Source organism: Salvia splendens, chromosome 3 (assembly GCF_004379255.2).
Source record: "Salvia splendens isolate huo1 chromosome 3, SspV2, whole genome shotgun sequence".
NCBI classification, from domain to species: domain Eukaryota; kingdom Viridiplantae; phylum Streptophyta; class Magnoliopsida; order Lamiales; family Lamiaceae; genus Salvia; species Salvia splendens.
The window spans coordinates 38,038,371-38,053,976 of record NC_056034.1 but is presented as its reverse complement, the minus strand read 5'-3'; the positions used below and the strand labels follow the sequence as shown (position 1 = coordinate 38,053,976).

Here is a 15,606-nt window from a genome sequence, read left to right as displayed (position 1 = left end):
ACTGCTATCTTGTGCTGAACGACTCCGAGAAATTTCGAGTAGGTGTCGACGCTGGCTGGCCGAAGAAGCAACGATTGAACTATACCGGGGATTACAGCGGCAGCAGCGGTGGTTCCCACGACCTCCCCGAGACGGACCAGGTGCTGTCCAACTCTCGTTCGTTCGGCCGCCGACCTCGCCCCGCTGGGCAAAAGCGGGCGCAACGGGAGGCGAGGAGGGTCGCCGGGGGTTCCCAGGAGGTCCAATCGGCATCCCCCTTTGACCGCCAGTCTACAGAGGATCTCAAGTACTTCGCGCGTCAACAAACGCGCCAGATGATGGTGAAGACGTTAGCCGAATGGCGAGCGGCGACGGACCCCCAGGAGAAGAGATTTCTCTTCACATTGCTCGAGAGCATGAATGACGATCTGCTTGGAGGCGGCAGCGGCGGTGGCAGCGGAGCCGGCGGTGACAGTGGCGACGGAGGCGGCGGTGGCGGTGGCGACGGCGACGACGGAGGCGAGGGAGCCGACGTGTGATTTTTTTTAAGCAATGTACTTTTTCGATTATGAATGTAATTTTTTTTATTAATGTACTTTTAAAAATTTTGTACTTTTTTTAATTTATTGTACTTTTTTTTAAAATTAAAATAGTATTATTAATGTTTCTCGTATATGTCTCGTAAATTAAATTCCGTATATTGTGTTATTAGTGATGTGGCTATTGATGTGGCTGGGCTATTTATGATATGGCTAGGCTATGGCTGAGCTATTTCTGATGTGGCAGGAGGATTTTTAGTATTGATGATGTGGCAGGAGGAGTTTGTGGCTGGGCTATGGCTGGGCTATAACCATTGTGGATGCTCTAAGAATGCACATGAATCTAAAATTTTTATCTAAATGTCATGTCACTCACCCTGTCACAAAATAATATAAGTCGTTATCATTTTGGAACATCCATGATTCAAAGACACATTAACATGTTATTTCATTTTTAATTAAATCACAAGTTCTACTAGTAATTTATTACAATCATATTTCATTTTAAAATTAATCATGCAAAATGAGATATACACTCCATACACTTTTTATATCCAATTTACTCTATATAGTCAAATAATTTCTTAAAATTTGTCCTGAGAGTGAGACTGAGACTCGTATTTCACAAATGTTTTCCATTTTATTTTTTCATAGAGTCAAACAATTTACTAATAGCATTTCCAACAATTTACAACTTTACTTTCATGTGTTTGATAAATTATTAAAATTTTATATTTTATATTTAGTTTAAATAATAAAACTAGAAATTTAATAATTAGTAACTTTTTTTATTAAAACATAATTATTAATAATAATAATCATATAATCAATAATCACAAAATTATAATAAGAGTTGCTTAATAATTTAATAATTCAAAATATAGTGGTGATAATTAATTATCATATTTACTATTATAAGCGTAATATAACTAACCAGATTAAGATTTTCTTAATAAGTTACGGAATATTAGTTTATAATATCATATACTATGATAATAACATTAATATTATTATAATTATTGTTATTCGTTGGTAGTATTATAATTGAATATAATTCATAATTTCAAAATTTCATAAGACGGACTAGTTGTGAATTTATAATATTAATAATATTTAATATTCTAAATTCACAATTTAAATAGTTATATTATTATTAAATATAATTATTGCTATAATTATGATTACTGTGATTCATAATTTTAAATAATGTATTAGAAAAGTAATATATAAATCATAGTATTTCAGTATAAGATTCTAAAATTGGGGAAAATATATACTCCATAAAAAAAGCTGCAAATCAGAATCCTGGATAATTATACTCCTTTCCTTGTTTAAAGGATTTTGATAATTTTTCAGTTTAATTAAAAATCAAAATAAACACCAGATTCTAAAAATTGAGGAATCAAATACTTTTTCGGACAAGATTCTGGAAAATAAACGCGAAAATAGGATGAGTACTGTTTTGGAATTGTAAATGTAGTTAATTTTAGATTTGGTCTAAATCAAAATTAATAGTATTAAAATTACAATATATCACAACAGTGAAAAACAGTATTGACTTCCGGCCAAAAAGTGTGTCTGCTTCAAGATCCGCTATTTGGTCGTTATTCCACTTCGCCAATATTTGATCAAACAGTAAACACTGACGAGTTTTCCATCTTGCATAAGCTGGCTCTGATCTTTTCTTCAATCCAACACAAAGCAAAGCAATCAAACTATTACAAGTATTTTTCTACTCTATAGGAGTAGTATAATACTATCTATCACTGTCTTTGCTTTTGCTTCTTAGATTATTCTTGTTGGTTCCATAATCTGTGATCAAATCATAATTGTTGCTTCTGCTTTTTCGGCAGCGACCTAAGTTTCCTATTCCCTTTCCAAATACACTTCTAAGTATTCAGTTTTGTTCAATTTAGGACTGCCCATTTTTCTCAAATTTGAAGTGTATTGTTGTGTCGTGAATTTCTTTCACCGATGCTAGATGGTGAAAGTTCTATTTGATTGATCTGAGTTGAATACTTTGTGCTGAATGTGAAATATTTGTGGGTTTTAAATGATTATGTTATGTGGTGAGATATGAGAGTTAGGGTTATTGCAAAATGGGGTGTGTATTAGGGAAACGGATTTCATCGTCTGAGCGAGCCAGCGATGTAGCTGGTAAAAGGGAACACAGAGATACTGGGAGGAGAGATAAAGTAGTTGTTGGATCAGTAAATAAGTCAGAAGGAGAGGCTGTTAGTGTTGTTGTTGATGGAAGTCAGGTTCCGAATATCCGGGATAAGAATGATGAGAGGAAGGGAGAGAATGGTCAGCAGCCTAGAGGCGAGAGGACACGATCTAGGCCGAATCCGAGGCTGAGCAATCCTCCTAAGAATATCCATGGTGAGCAAGTGGCTGCTGGATGGCCTTCTTGGCTATCTGCTGTGGCAGGTGAGGCGATCAATGGGTGGACGCCTCGTCGCGCTGAATCATTTGTAAAGATTGATAAGGCAAGTGGTTAATCAATCTGCTTTTAGTATTTTTTTTGCTACTTCATTTTAGGTCTTAATTGTTTTTCCTGTTTTTGTTTTGGTAATTGTGTCTTTAGATTGGGCAAGGTACTTATAGTAATGTGTATAAAGCTAAAGATGCCATAACGGGGAAAGTTGTAGCTCTAAAAAAGGTTAGATTCGATAATTTGGAGCCTGAGAGTGTGAGGTTCATGGCTAGGGAGATTTTGATCCTGCGCCACCTGGATCATCCCAATGTGGTGAAGCTGCAAGGATTAGCGACATCAAGGATGTCGTGTAGTTTGTACCTTGTTTTTGATTATATGGAGCATGATCTGTCCGGGCTTGTTTCAAGCCCCGGAATTAAGTTTACAGAACCTCAGGTGTGATGATCTCTGTTTGTTTCTATATTTTGACTATTCGGAGATTTGAAACTGTTTTCCCTTATGTTTCCATGGTTTGATTGATATGTTAGATCAAGTGCTACATGAACCAGCTATTGTCCGGCCTTGAACACTGTCACAACCGCCATGTCCTGCATAGAGATATTAAGGGTTCGAATCTCCTCATTGATGATGGAGGAGTTCTTAAGATTGCTGATTTTGGATTGGCTTCCACCTTTGATCCCAATAGCAAGCAGCACATGACTAACCGTGTGGTCACTCTGTGGTATAGGCCACCCGAGCTGCTTCTTGGGGCCACCCATTATGGGGCAGGCATTGATTTGTGGAGTGCCGGCTGCATTTTAGCTGAGCTATTTGCCGGGAAGCCAATTATAACTGGCCGGACAGAGGTAATGTTTTCTTTAATTAATGTTTAAATGGATCATTCAAAACCGTACCTATTAACTGCTGCTTGTTCACTTGATCATCTGTGCGACTCATTGTTGTCTCCAGGAAATATATTGTTTTGATATTCTACGCGGACTTTTACATATGCAGAAACTATATTTCTGTGTGTTTTGCTGTGAGTTAAGGCCCCTGTCATTTAAAAGTATAGAGATGATATTCTTGAATCTTGAATGTAATGAGTTTAGATGTATTTCTTGAATCTGTAGATGAAATTTTGGAACCCCTATCTGTTTGAATAGCGATAACGATAACGATACATTATATATTGTGTGTAGGTGGAACAACTTCACAGGATCTTCAAGCTATGCGGTTCTCCATCTGACGAATATTGGAAGAAGTCGAAGCTTCCTCATGCAACCACATTCAAACCGCAGCAATCGTACAAAAGATGCATAAGGGAGACGTTTAAGGATTTCCCTCAGTCAGCATTATCTTTAATAGAAACTCTACTGGCAATTGATCCGAGCGAACGTCAAACTGCTACAGCTGCTCTAAAGAGTGAAGTGAGCTCTCTGCCTCCCTATCTTCTCTCCACACATTATTTTCTTCTCAGTGAAATTTAGAAACACTTCTTTGTTACATCTTTTTTCGGGAGGATCGTATTTGGAGATCAAAGACAATAACACGGATTATCCATTTGCTTCCTTGCAGTTTTTCACAGCCAAGCCTTATGCGTGTGAGCCTTCCAGCCTTCCAAAGTACCCACCGAGTAAAGAGATGGATGCTAGGCGCCGTGATGAAGAAGCTCGAAGGTCTGGAAAACTAGCATTCTATACAAAATTTGGTCCTACCATTGTAGTTATCTTTTTATCTTCATCGAAGGGTCAAACTTGAGGATTTGATTTTGCTAGATTTGTTTAACTTTTATCCATGGAGAAGGTCAGTGTGACCTGTTAGAAAGGGCTTTCTCAAACCTAACAGTATGGGTTGCACGATTGTAGGCTGCGAGCTGCTGGTAAAACTCAAGCTGATGGGGCAAAGAAGCCTCGGGCACGTGAAAGGGCAACGCGGGGTGCTCCTGCTCCCGAAGCCAATGCTGAGCTTCAGGCTAATATTGATGTAAGTTGTTAAATAGAGTATTTATTATCCGGATACATTTTTATATCCTACTCCTATTTCGTACCATCTGTTTCGTTTCGTGATGTGATTTATAGCCTTCTGTATATTTACATGGTTCTTCGACTTTTGTCAAATTTCTATTGAAGGCATCTTTGTTTCTATTCGAGTGTGCCTCGTTCTGTTTCCAACGCATAACTATCTCGTTTGTTTTTTTTTTATCTAAACTCTGATTTGGGAGTAACCGTGGCCTTTGTTGAAGCAGAGGCGGCGTCTGATTTCCTACGCCAATGCAAAGAGCAAGAGCGAGAAGTTCCCCCCTCCGCACCAAGATGGGGGACTTGGCTACCCTGTGGGGACATCTCAGCACCTCGACCCGACCTATGATCCTCCCGGCATACCCTTCAACTCAACTAATTTCGCTTACCCTAAAGACCCAATGCAGACTTGGTCTGGCCCATTGGCCGATCCTGCTGCCATGGGAGCCCCAAGAAGGAGGTCGAAACCGACTAAGAAGGATAGCAGGAAAGACGAGAATTAGAGTTGGAATAAGGAGAGATGACTTGTAATGTAGCACACACACTCACTCTCTCCTCACATACAAGAAGAAGATGTGTTATATCATCTTTGGCGGGAAATATGTCCAATTTAAGAGGTAGTAATGTTCATCTGTTTTCTTGTTGCTGCCATTTCTTGTTTTGTGAACACAAGAAATTTTATTTTGCATTTCTTTGTTAAAATTTTCTTTTTTTCCTTTTTTAATTGATCAGCTGTAGTTTCTTTTTCTGAAACTTTTGCAACATTGCATTTCTTGATAAGGAAATTAATACTAGTACTTGTTTAGTTTGAGCCATAAGGGCTTCCTGATTTTGTGTTACATGGTTTAAAAGTTTGTTTGTTTGTTTGTTTGAAATTGAGCTTGCTAGTATCATATACTAATATTCTTTGGAAAATATAAATTGTAAATACTGTTTTATTTTGCTTTAATTTATTATTTTTATCATTAATTTATACAAATGTATATTGAATGGATAGCTTTAGTAAAAAGAATGTTTTGCGGTACATATATTAAAATTTTGTGATTTTTCCAAAGGACGAAAACAGGAAATACATATAATTTTATTCGTTTTTTGTCGTTTTTTCCAATATCGAAATGTTTTATGATGAATCATAAATTAATGTGACACTTGGGAAAACTATTTATACAGATATATTAGATGACTGAACACAATGGATAAAAGAGGCCCATGTTTGAAATGAGTTTAAACTTTTAAACTCGAAATTAATAGTGGGTCCACCTTAGTTGATGGTCGGTCTTAATATATAGGCAAGGACAATTATTATAGGAATAAACATGTTTCATATGTTATGTTTGTTTCATGCTTGTCATTGCTCCCCTAACCTATTTCATGCATCCAATTAAGAAATTGCACATCTTGTTTATATGTAACCAATTAACAATATTACATTACTGACGTGAAAGGATAATGTTAATAGACAACTATTTTAATTAATACATTTATTCACGATTATTATAAATAATCTTTATTGAATTTTCAAAATTATTTCAATAGTTCTATTTTAATTATGTCACTCTAATCAACACGAATAATGCTATCAAGTACTCCATCAACTATCTTTTCACATAAGTAAATTATTCAACAACCTTTATGCCCCAACCCCCAACATAAGTAAATTATTATTGGAGTAATCGGTAACTGATGATATTAAATGTTATACTACTATATAAATACTCCTATGTAGTACTATGAAATTGCACGTTGAGATTTTGGAGACCAATTGTTTAGATGATGTGACCTTGCCCAAATAAAATGATATCGAATTTGAACACGAATATATTTGTGGTGTGAAAATAAATACTAGTAGTACTACATATTGGCAACTTGATGATAACGGGTCCACCTTAAACACAATTTTACAATTTGAAACATTCCATGTGTTATTACCAAATATGCTCTATATTTTGAAATAATTACATGATATATCATAATATTAATTAAAATATTAGGCGGGACCATAACATTACACAAGGTACAAAAAAAAAACTACAAAGTAGGTTCAATTAAACTTGAGACATTTAAGTAAGGAAAATACTGCGGTGTCTCAATTTTACAAGTTTAAGTTTATTTGAAAAGCTTCAAAAGTGAATAAAATAGAATGCCAACCATCAATAAAACATATCTCTAGCCGAATCAAAATCTAAATACTGAAAAATAACCAAATAAAAATAATTCAACACCTCCACACAGAGAAAAATGACAACTGCAAGAATTTGAGGTTTACAATGCTTTTGTGTTTCCGTGGTGTGAAATATTTTAAATAAAACGATTAAAGATGTATTGATCGACGTGGAGCAATTAATATGCATTAATATGAGTCATCACCTTCGAAAATAGAAAAAAAATAAAATCGGTCGTTAAATTGGTTGTCACAACTAAATCCATTTATTTGCTATTCCTTTTCTAACTTTACATGTCACCCTTGTTTCGTTTTTATTATCCAAAATAGTATACTCGACCGCATATTCAACCCTTTATCTCACTAATAATAATCTAGTAATCCAAAGTTGAATTATTTTAATTTTTGATGTGGCCTCGCGCGTTATCTGATGAGTGGTGACATTTATTCTCACAAATTTGAAACATATTTTGTTTTATACATGCGATATTAGGTCAATGGTTGGATTGATTTATTCATTTCCCATTTTCAATTTTAAAAAAATATAACACGCGGGCCACATTAACTCTTTGTATTGCATTATGACATTATCTATCTGATAATCTGCATGATGTATGGCATTACTTTTTTCCATTTTTTCAGTTTTTAGTCTACTTTTTTATTTCCTTCGTCCTACTTAACATCCAAACTAAATTAAATCAAAATATATCTACATTAAATTAATTTCTCCTTTTCGCTTTTCCCCTTTTAGATGGGACCCATCTTTCTTACTCATACTACAAAAAATTTCTATATAATTGTATCGACTTCCCAACATTCAATCCTCACAATTTCCCCTCCCATTTCTCACAATTCCTGATTTTGATCGAAATCCATCAGAGAAAAATTCAACCTTTGTGGGATTTCATTCATATTCCTGGATAAAATCCCCCTAAAGTTTTGTCATTTGGCACTTTCGCATAAAATTCCAATATTGTTGTTGGTCCAAAATCTTGCAAATACATTTAATTCCTCTTCTCTCTTCCTGATTTGGGATATTTGGAAGTATGGAGGTGTCTGTGATTGGGAGCTCTCAGCTTAATCTTGGAAGGATCGATAATGTTGGATTGTGTAATCTTAGAAGAAATTTGAGTGCTAACATCTTGAATTTCAAGTACAACAATAATTCAAAGGGGTGCAATCTTGTTCAGAGCCCAAGATTTTTATGGCCTTCAAGATCTGCAGTTCTCAGTCTTGGGGCATCTTCTTCTGCTCAAAATCAACCTCTTGTTTATGACAAAGCTTCAGATATTGCAACAAACATATCCGTAAGTCCTAAGTTTCTCAGCTTGTTATCTTCTTCCATTTTGTTGATTTTTATATGTTATTGCTGTTTATGTAATCCATGAATAGTTTGTTATGTTTGAGGAACTTGAAAGATAAAATTAAGGTATAGTAGTATATAACATTATTTCACTTTAAAAATTTACTATACTAGTAATTTTTAGTATTTTAGTCTAGGATTAGTAGAGTTTTTTTTTTAATCTAGTTATACTCATATCTTCAAAGTTTATTATCAACTCTATTCCCAATCCATGTTGCTTAGGTGCATTTCTTCTAAGTTGCATTACTTTTGCTGTTATATGTGTTCATTTGCAAATGGAAGAAGAGACAAAATGGGCTAAGTTTTCATTTCAATGTGCTTGCAGATTGATGGCACAAAGCTGTATGTTGGTTTGCCACTTGACACTGTCTCCAGCTGCAACTCCATAAACCATGCTCGAGCCATTGCTGCAGGGCTTAAGGCTCTGAAGCTGTTAGGGGTTGACGGTGTGGAGCTCCCGGTGTGGTGGGGAGTAGCCGAGAAGGAAGGAAGGGGGAATTACACCTGGTCGAGCTACCTAGCCATAGTCGAAATGGTGAAAAGTTTGGATCTTGAGCTTCATGTATCTCTTTGCTTCCATGCCTATGAAGATCCCAAGTTGCCTCTCCCAGAATGGGTTTCGCGGATTGGTAAATTGAACCCAAGCATTTACTTCACGGACAAATCCGGGCAGCAGTATAAAGACTGTCTTTCATTAGGTGTGGATGATGTTCCTGTTTTAGATGGAAAGACTCCACTTGAAGTGTACAAGGAATTTCTTGAGAGCTTCAAATCCTCGTTTTTGCCTTTCATGGGCTCCACGATCACAGTAGGCTCATTTAATTTGATACAATTAGGGCTACATCCAGAAAATTTACTCATGCTGTCTTGGTTGCTGATATGTCAGTTTCTTTGTATTCAGGGCTTGACAATTGGTCTCGGACCGGATGGCGAGCTGAGGTATCCATCCCAACGAGCAACGAGCACGAGTCTAATCGGGGCCGGGGAGTTTCAATGCTATGACGTGAATATGCTCAGCCAGCTGAAGCAGCACGCAGAAGCACATGGGAACCCTCTATGGGGGCTTGGTGGTCCCCATGATGCTCCCGGATACAACGAGTCTCCTATGGCAGGAGGGTTCTTTGCGGAGAACGGGGGGGCTTGGGAGAATCAGTATGGCAATTTCTTCCTCTCTTGGTATTCAAGCCAACTGTTATCACACGGGGATCGAGTTCTTTCTCTGGCTGCCTCGACCTTCAGAGACGTCCCAGTAGCATTGTCTGGGAAAACCCCTCTGATGCACCGGTGGAGCAAAGTGCGATCGCACCCTTCAGAGTTAACAGCAGGATTCTACAACACGGCCAGCAGAGACGGATATGTGGCCGTTGCTGAGATGTTTTCGAGAAACTCATGCCAGATGATACTACCAGGCTTCGACCTAACGGACGACCAGCAGCCGGATGAATCATGGTCGAGCCCAGAAACCCTACTGGAAGCAATGCAGACTAGTTGCAGGAAGCACAAGACTGTGGTGTCGGGGCAGAATGCGGTGGTCTGTGGAGCCCCGAGGAGCTTCGAGCAGATCAGCAAGAACTTGATGGGCGAAAATGCAGTGGCGAAATTGTTTACATATCAAAGGATGGGAGCAGATTTCTTCTCCCCGGAGCACTTCCGGCGCTTCACGCAGTTCGTCCGCAGCCTCAACGAGCCGGCTCCATTGGTCGATGATTTGTCAGGGGAAGATGAGGAAAGTGCGGAATCTCTCTTGGGTATTAATATGCAGATGCAGACAGTTTGACCGCGTGAATATGGCAGCGGAAGTGTATGTAAATATGATCATTTTGGTCTGGTACAAATATGTATATTTGCATGTTGGAGTGAAGCTGCTACTGTTAATCAATGCATGAGTATAGGGTTGTACATGGTGGTTTGTAGACTGTAGAAACAATTTCTAAATGAATTTCACAACAGTTGTTCTTCAACTTACGCAATAGTTTCTTATACATATTTCCCTTTCCAACTCATGTTTCTGTTAAGGATCCGAATCCTCAACGTGAATTCCACACTCCAAATCAAGAAACGGTTGTCGTCGAGGTCGAGCGCCCAACGCTTGGGTCGGCAACGTAGACGACAGAAGGGCGGCTGAGCGCGAGAAGATTCTCGTCGGCAGCCTGAAGGGGTTGTTTCTTGTTTGCAAAGCAATTGAGCCAATGTTTAATAATTTTCATAGATGATCGATCAATTACATAAGAGCTCTATTTATACTACTAAAAACCTAACTTACCAAACAAGAAAATAATATATGGAAAGATATTCAAATCCCTAATATATCTAACTAGATGAAGGCTCGTATCAGTTTCACACCTCTCTTGCAAATTTCATACCGAAAAGGATTGATTTAACATACAAAAACAATAATATTTACATTACATTCTATTTGATCCAACAAAGGTGGTTAAGAATCATATGCCTTTATTTAAACATCATTCTAATTCTCAACCACTCCAAACTAGTACTACTCACATGCGATTTTCGTGTCGAAGCTGCTGAGGCAGATGGCGAACGCCTGGAAGGCCGATAGAGGGTAGCGATAGTCCATCGTAAAGACATCTTTCCCCACCTTCCCGAACTGAAGAATGACCTTCTCGTGTTCTGGTCCGGCCACGCCATTCTCTGGGGAAGCAACCAGCTGGAAATTCTTCACTGATGCGACAGTGACGCGGCCGTGGAAGTTCAAGCACCAGCACTGAAGCTGCTCGTGCCATCGTGGTGCCTTGTTTCTTAAGATGAGGGGGGTGTCAGCATGGTTGCTCACCGAGCCAGGCAAGGATTTTTCGATACTGTTTGAGTGTAGGCGGAAGAACGGGAGAGCAGGAGACGAGTCAATGCTAGTTAGAGGCAAATATGTCTGCGTTGAAGCAATGCCTCCGGGTTTAATGGCAGACACTGGGATTGCATCGATGACACAATGCATTCTTCTTGGACATCTGAAAGTAATGACGGATTCAAGTTATTATGGTAGAACACTAAAGCTTTGATAAGATGGTTTAACGTGTCAAGATCCGGATAAAGTCATCCAAGCTCATATTCAATGAGCCATGTGTAATTCTAATGGCTTTTGGATATGATCTTGACCCATACGAGTCTCTATTTGTCATACCATCTTACACAAGACTTCCCACAATGTTAACAGCGAAAAATTTCAGTAATTGCAAAGAGAACTTAATTTTACCTGGATCCCAACCCATTCAACTCATACGAGATGTGAGCTACTGTGTAGTTGCCGGCAGGAGGCTTAGGCGAAATCTGTTTTGAGCCGACCATGCGGGTGGACCAGCTTTTTGCCATCTTGGCTCCAGAATGGGGAGGAAGAGCATCAAAGACGACAAACTTCGTTCCGAGAAAATTGGATCTGAGAGATAATAATAAATCAGCCTCTTTTTTGTTACCACATTAGTAAAAAAAATTAGCAGCTGAAACGGGCATTCACCTTAATTTTCCTACATAAGTCTCACTTCCCTTTGAAGTATCATCTGCATGTAGAGAGATCATGTAATCTGTACGTGTCGGCCGCCTACACTTGCGAGCAGAAAGAAGAAACTTGCCATCATCAGCAAGTGCTGCCATAGACAACAACATAGGACGTTAAAGAGAAATATAAAGAAATGTCTACAACAGGTGCAGTAGTGGAAGCTAAGTGGCTAACAAAATCAAGAACAAAGCTTTCATGAAAATGATTTGGCAGAAAAGCAGCTAAGAGAATGCAATTCACCTTGACTTAAGCCCATAAAAAGATAATATGTTTGATTTGATCGATTTCTTCTTATAAAGCATTGCATAAGAGATTCTCGTGGGCCAGGCTGCAGAAACATGAAGATATCTTAGTGGAAATCGAAACATTATAACGACAAAAAGAGGTTCTAATCACAAGCTTAGCCGTTGAATATCCATTATACAAAAGAGAATTCTTGATTGCATGGACATGAATGCCAATGAACTTTTGGCATATTTTCTTTTAAAAGTGAGCAAAATTATGTATAGTATACACACATTTTGCTTGGATGGGCCTTGCTGAAGAAAACCTTTAATCAAACCATGGATACAAACCATTCTTCTTCCTCTCAATCACATTCTCAAAAATCAAACACCTACATTACAAGGCAAAACTGATTTATCGCCTACTGCACGTTATCCTTCTCTCAATACTAGACGAAAAATATAATCCTTTCTACATTCAGCTGAACATGAATCACTTAACCACATTATCTATAGTTATCACTAGCCGCCTTACGAACAATCTGAGAAACAATGCTAATCACTGATCACAGACTTGAGACCTCACTTAACCACATCTCCATTGAATTGACCAGCGAATGTCGACAGTCTATGTTTAAAAATAGAAAGAGAAACACTTGCTACAGAAACAGGCTCTAAAAGCTCAGAGATCAAATCACCAATTAAATTCTGAAAAACTCTCTTAATTTTATATTCCAAATTGGCCATTTCATCCCACCAAAACGTTTACACCCAAATTCATGATGCGTTTCTATAATATAACCAGCAAAGTTGTGGTAATGCAACAGGAGATTAGCAACTGAAAACCAACGCAAACAAACATGGATCATTAACTCAACAACACACAAACCAAAATGTGAAAATAAAACAAAATTTCAGAGAAGGAAAAAAGAATCCACAAACCTGCTTCACAGATATAGGAAACGTGATCATTCCAGAAGCTTCTGGAGTCTTGACGACCTCCTTCATGACTTCCCTCCAGCTCTTACACACACCCGCACAAGCCACTACGTGTTTCCTCGCCGGCCACTTGGACTCCGATTCCTCCAATTTCATCAGTACTTCCCTCAATAACTCCGGCGGCAAACTAGCCCACCTAAAATAACTGCACTTTTCTTCCGATTCGCTTTTATTCTCCACCGCCATTGAGCTGTCCTGCACCACTCTCCGCGACCGTGATTTCAGTCCCAGCTTCATCATGGCACCGCACAAACACCTCTAAATTTTCTACAAAATTGCAATTCCACACCAAAATTGACGTAGATGCTACACGTACATGTTGGTGATGATTATATTCACCAAAAACACACCAAATTCAGGAGGAAAACGACTCAAATGAGAGATTTTTGAGAGCTGAGAAATCTAAGCAGAATATTCAAGAGAAAAAAAAACGTGAGATAAAACAAGAATTTCGAGTAAAGAGAGAATTCGAGATAAGTTGTCTGTTACGCTTAGCAGAAATATAGTTGTAACTTGTAACATGATCAATTGGATTCATGATTAAATGTCTATTTTTCTTTTTTTTGTCCATCGATCACTAAATATCCTACTCCACTTTGATAAGTGGACTCTACATTCCACTAATTCATTCTACTCACGTTTTATTATAAAATCAATACATAAAAATAGGCATCACATTCCACCAACTCTTCTACCCACTTTACTAAGTCAAACAATTTCTTAAAACCTGCGCTGGTCAAATATGAGACATTTAATGGGCAGATAGAGGGAATATTTGTTTATGATTTAATTTTGCCTGATTCAAATATGGGACATTTAATGGCGGACAAAGGGAGTATTTATAAGGTAAAATAGAAGAAGGTAATAATCTACTGATGTTTTGTGAAGTTATTTATGTATCATTGCTATTGCTTTACAAATTATCGCAGTAAATTATTCACTCAAATAATAATGCTTTTTTTGCCATGAAAATAAGGCAAATGGGGGGTATTTATTTCCTTAGACTAAAATTTAGATTCCATAAGTGTATTGGAGTTTTTTTCTTCCGGTTTTGGGAGAGACGCATGACCCTCATGCGTCTCCTTTTAATGAAATGCATCACGGTGATGCGTCATGAGGGACATGCGTCTCTCAATTTTTTCGATTTTTTTGAACGAAGCATGACACTTATGCGTCTTAGAGAGAGACGCATCTCCCTCTTGCTTCTTTTATTTTTTTTAATTTCACGGACGACGCATGAGCGTCATGCGTCTTATGCGTCTCTAATTTGCATAAAATCCACAGAATGAGGCAGTAGCTTCATTTTCCACGCGAGAGAAAGAGAGAAAGGGCGATTTCAGTGATTTCTTGGCGATTCCCAGTCATATTCCGTTAAGTTTCCTTCAATCTTTGAACATTGCTCCCTTATTTGTTGTTTATTTGTATATTATAAGGGTTTCTAATAAATTTATTTTGAACTAACTAAATTAGGGTTTATAGAAATATATTGTCTCCAATTGTTGTTGGTTTGTAGTATATATTTTTTTGCAGAAATCATGCTAGTATTTGTGAGTTTATATTGGGGTGGTAGAATAGTTCAACTTCCTCAAGTGGGTATTCGATATGATCCACCTCTTGCGAGAGCCTCCATCGTATTGAATACGTGTGTTTCATTCTCTGAATTAGTTGCAATGATATACGCTAAGATAAGAATAGATTCAAATCAACACTCCATCGAAATATCATGGAGGCATTGTTTCTTGGGTACCGCGAGTTATATATGTACTGGGGTTGACAGTGACGACAATGTGATGTTTATGTTCAATGAGGCTCTAAATTCTACTCGTCATATTGAATTATTTATTGAGTATTCGTCTGTTGGAAATGTAGAAATCCCACCAGTTGTTGATTGTGGTGTTGCAACTAAATTAATTCATCTAATTACTGCTCTAATCCACAAGAAATAAAGGGTTAAAGCTATATATAAAAAAATGAAGAAATAATGAGTATTCTTTCTATTGCGTCTGCGGGAGCTACTGCCTCATTCTGTGGATTTTATGCGAATTAGAGGCGCATGAGCCTCATGCGTCTCTCCCTAAGACGTATGACGCTCATGCGTCGTCCGTGAAATTAAAAAAAAAAATAAAAGACGCATGAGGGAGATGCGTCTCTCCCTAAGACGCATAAGCGTCATACGTCGTTCAAAAAAATCGAAAAATTGAGAGACGCGTGTCCCTCATGCGTCTTTGTGAAAGACGTATCACTGTGATGCGTTTCATTAAAAGGAGACGCATTAGGGTCATGCGTCTCTCCCAAAGCCAGAATAAAAAAAAAGTACAGTACACTTATGGAATGTTAATTGTAGCCTAGAACAAGAAAAGAAATACCCCGTAAATGGGGTGTGTTTTACATTAATT

General features: G+C 37.8%; 3 protein-coding genes across 4 annotated transcripts; 2 read left to right on the top strand and 1 right to left on the bottom strand.

Moving 5' to 3' along the window:
• Positions 1-2,079: 2,079 nt before the first annotated feature.
• LOC121795909 (probable serine/threonine-protein kinase At1g54610) lies at positions 2,080-5,778 on the top strand. The gene is made up of 7 exons (XM_042194579.1): positions 2,080-3,007; positions 3,106-3,390; positions 3,483-3,800; positions 4,134-4,361; positions 4,510-4,610; positions 4,800-4,917; positions 5,180-5,778. Exons 1-7 carry the CDS (start codon positions 2,618-2,620, stop codon positions 5,453-5,455), a joined length of 1,716 nt encoding a protein of 571 aa, XP_042050513.1. The 5' UTR covers positions 2,080-2,617; the 3' UTR covers positions 5,456-5,778.
• A 2,146-nt stretch (positions 5,779-7,924) lies between these two features.
• LOC121795913 (inactive beta-amylase 9-like) lies at positions 7,925-10,437 on the top strand. The gene is made up of 3 exons (XM_042194582.1): positions 7,925-8,420; positions 8,802-9,284; positions 9,378-10,437. The coding sequence occupies exons 1-3, from the start codon at positions 8,160-8,162 to the stop codon at positions 10,251-10,253; spliced, it is 1,620 nt and encodes a 539-aa protein (XP_042050516.1). The 5' UTR covers positions 7,925-8,159; the 3' UTR covers positions 10,254-10,437.
• A 399-nt stretch (positions 10,438-10,836) lies between these two features.
• LOC121795919 (tubby-like F-box protein 3) lies at positions 10,837-13,693 on the bottom strand. Of its 2 annotated transcripts, none has more exons than XM_042194588.1 (5): positions 13,154-13,693; positions 12,228-12,315; positions 11,946-12,075; positions 11,688-11,867; positions 10,837-11,442 (listed from the first exon to the last, which is right to left on the bottom strand). In XM_042194588.1, exons 1-5 carry the CDS (start codon positions 13,448-13,450, stop codon positions 10,971-10,973), a joined length of 1,167 nt encoding a protein of 388 aa, XP_042050522.1. In that variant the 5' UTR covers positions 13,451-13,693; the 3' UTR covers positions 10,837-10,970. The 2 variants fall into 2 exon arrangements, with proteins under 2 accessions (XP_042050522.1, XP_042050523.1); XM_042194589.1 differs by lacking the exon at positions 13,154-13,693 and adding an exon at positions 12,506-12,822.
• Positions 13,694-15,606: the final 1,913 nt, after the last annotated feature.

Coding starts and splice junctions, on each gene's coding strand:
- LOC121795913 (XM_042194582.1), top strand. CDS start 8,160: ATGGAGGTGTCTGTGATTGGGAGCTCTCAGCTTAATCTTGGAAGGATC. Junction 8,421..8,801: donor ATATTGCAACAAACATATCC/GTAAGTCCTAAG, acceptor ATGTGCTTGCAG/ATTGATGGCACAAAGCTGTA. Junction 9,285..9,377: donor TCATGGGCTCCACGATCACA/GTAGGCTCATTT, acceptor CTTTGTATTCAG/GGCTTGACAATTGGTCTCGG.
- LOC121795919 (XM_042194588.1), bottom strand. CDS start 13,450: ATGATGAAGCTGGGACTGAAATCACGGTCGCGGAGAGTGGTGCAGGAC. Junction 11,868..11,945: donor ACTTATGTAGGAAAATTAAG/GTGAATGCCCGT, acceptor ATTATCTCTCAG/ATCCAATTTTCTCGGAACGA. Junction 11,443..11,687: donor TTGAATGGGTTGGGATCCAG/GTAAAATTAAGT, acceptor CATTACTTTCAG/ATGTCCAAGAAGAATGCATT.
- LOC121795909 (XM_042194579.1), top strand. CDS start 2,618: ATGGGGTGTGTATTAGGGAAACGGATTTCATCGTCTGAGCGAGCCAGC. Junction 4,362..4,509: donor CAGCTGCTCTAAAGAGTGAA/GTGAGCTCTCTG, acceptor GCTTCCTTGCAG/TTTTTCACAGCCAAGCCTTA. Junction 4,918..5,179: donor AGCTTCAGGCTAATATTGAT/GTAAGTTGTTAA, acceptor TTGTTGAAGCAG/AGGCGGCGTCTGATTTCCTA.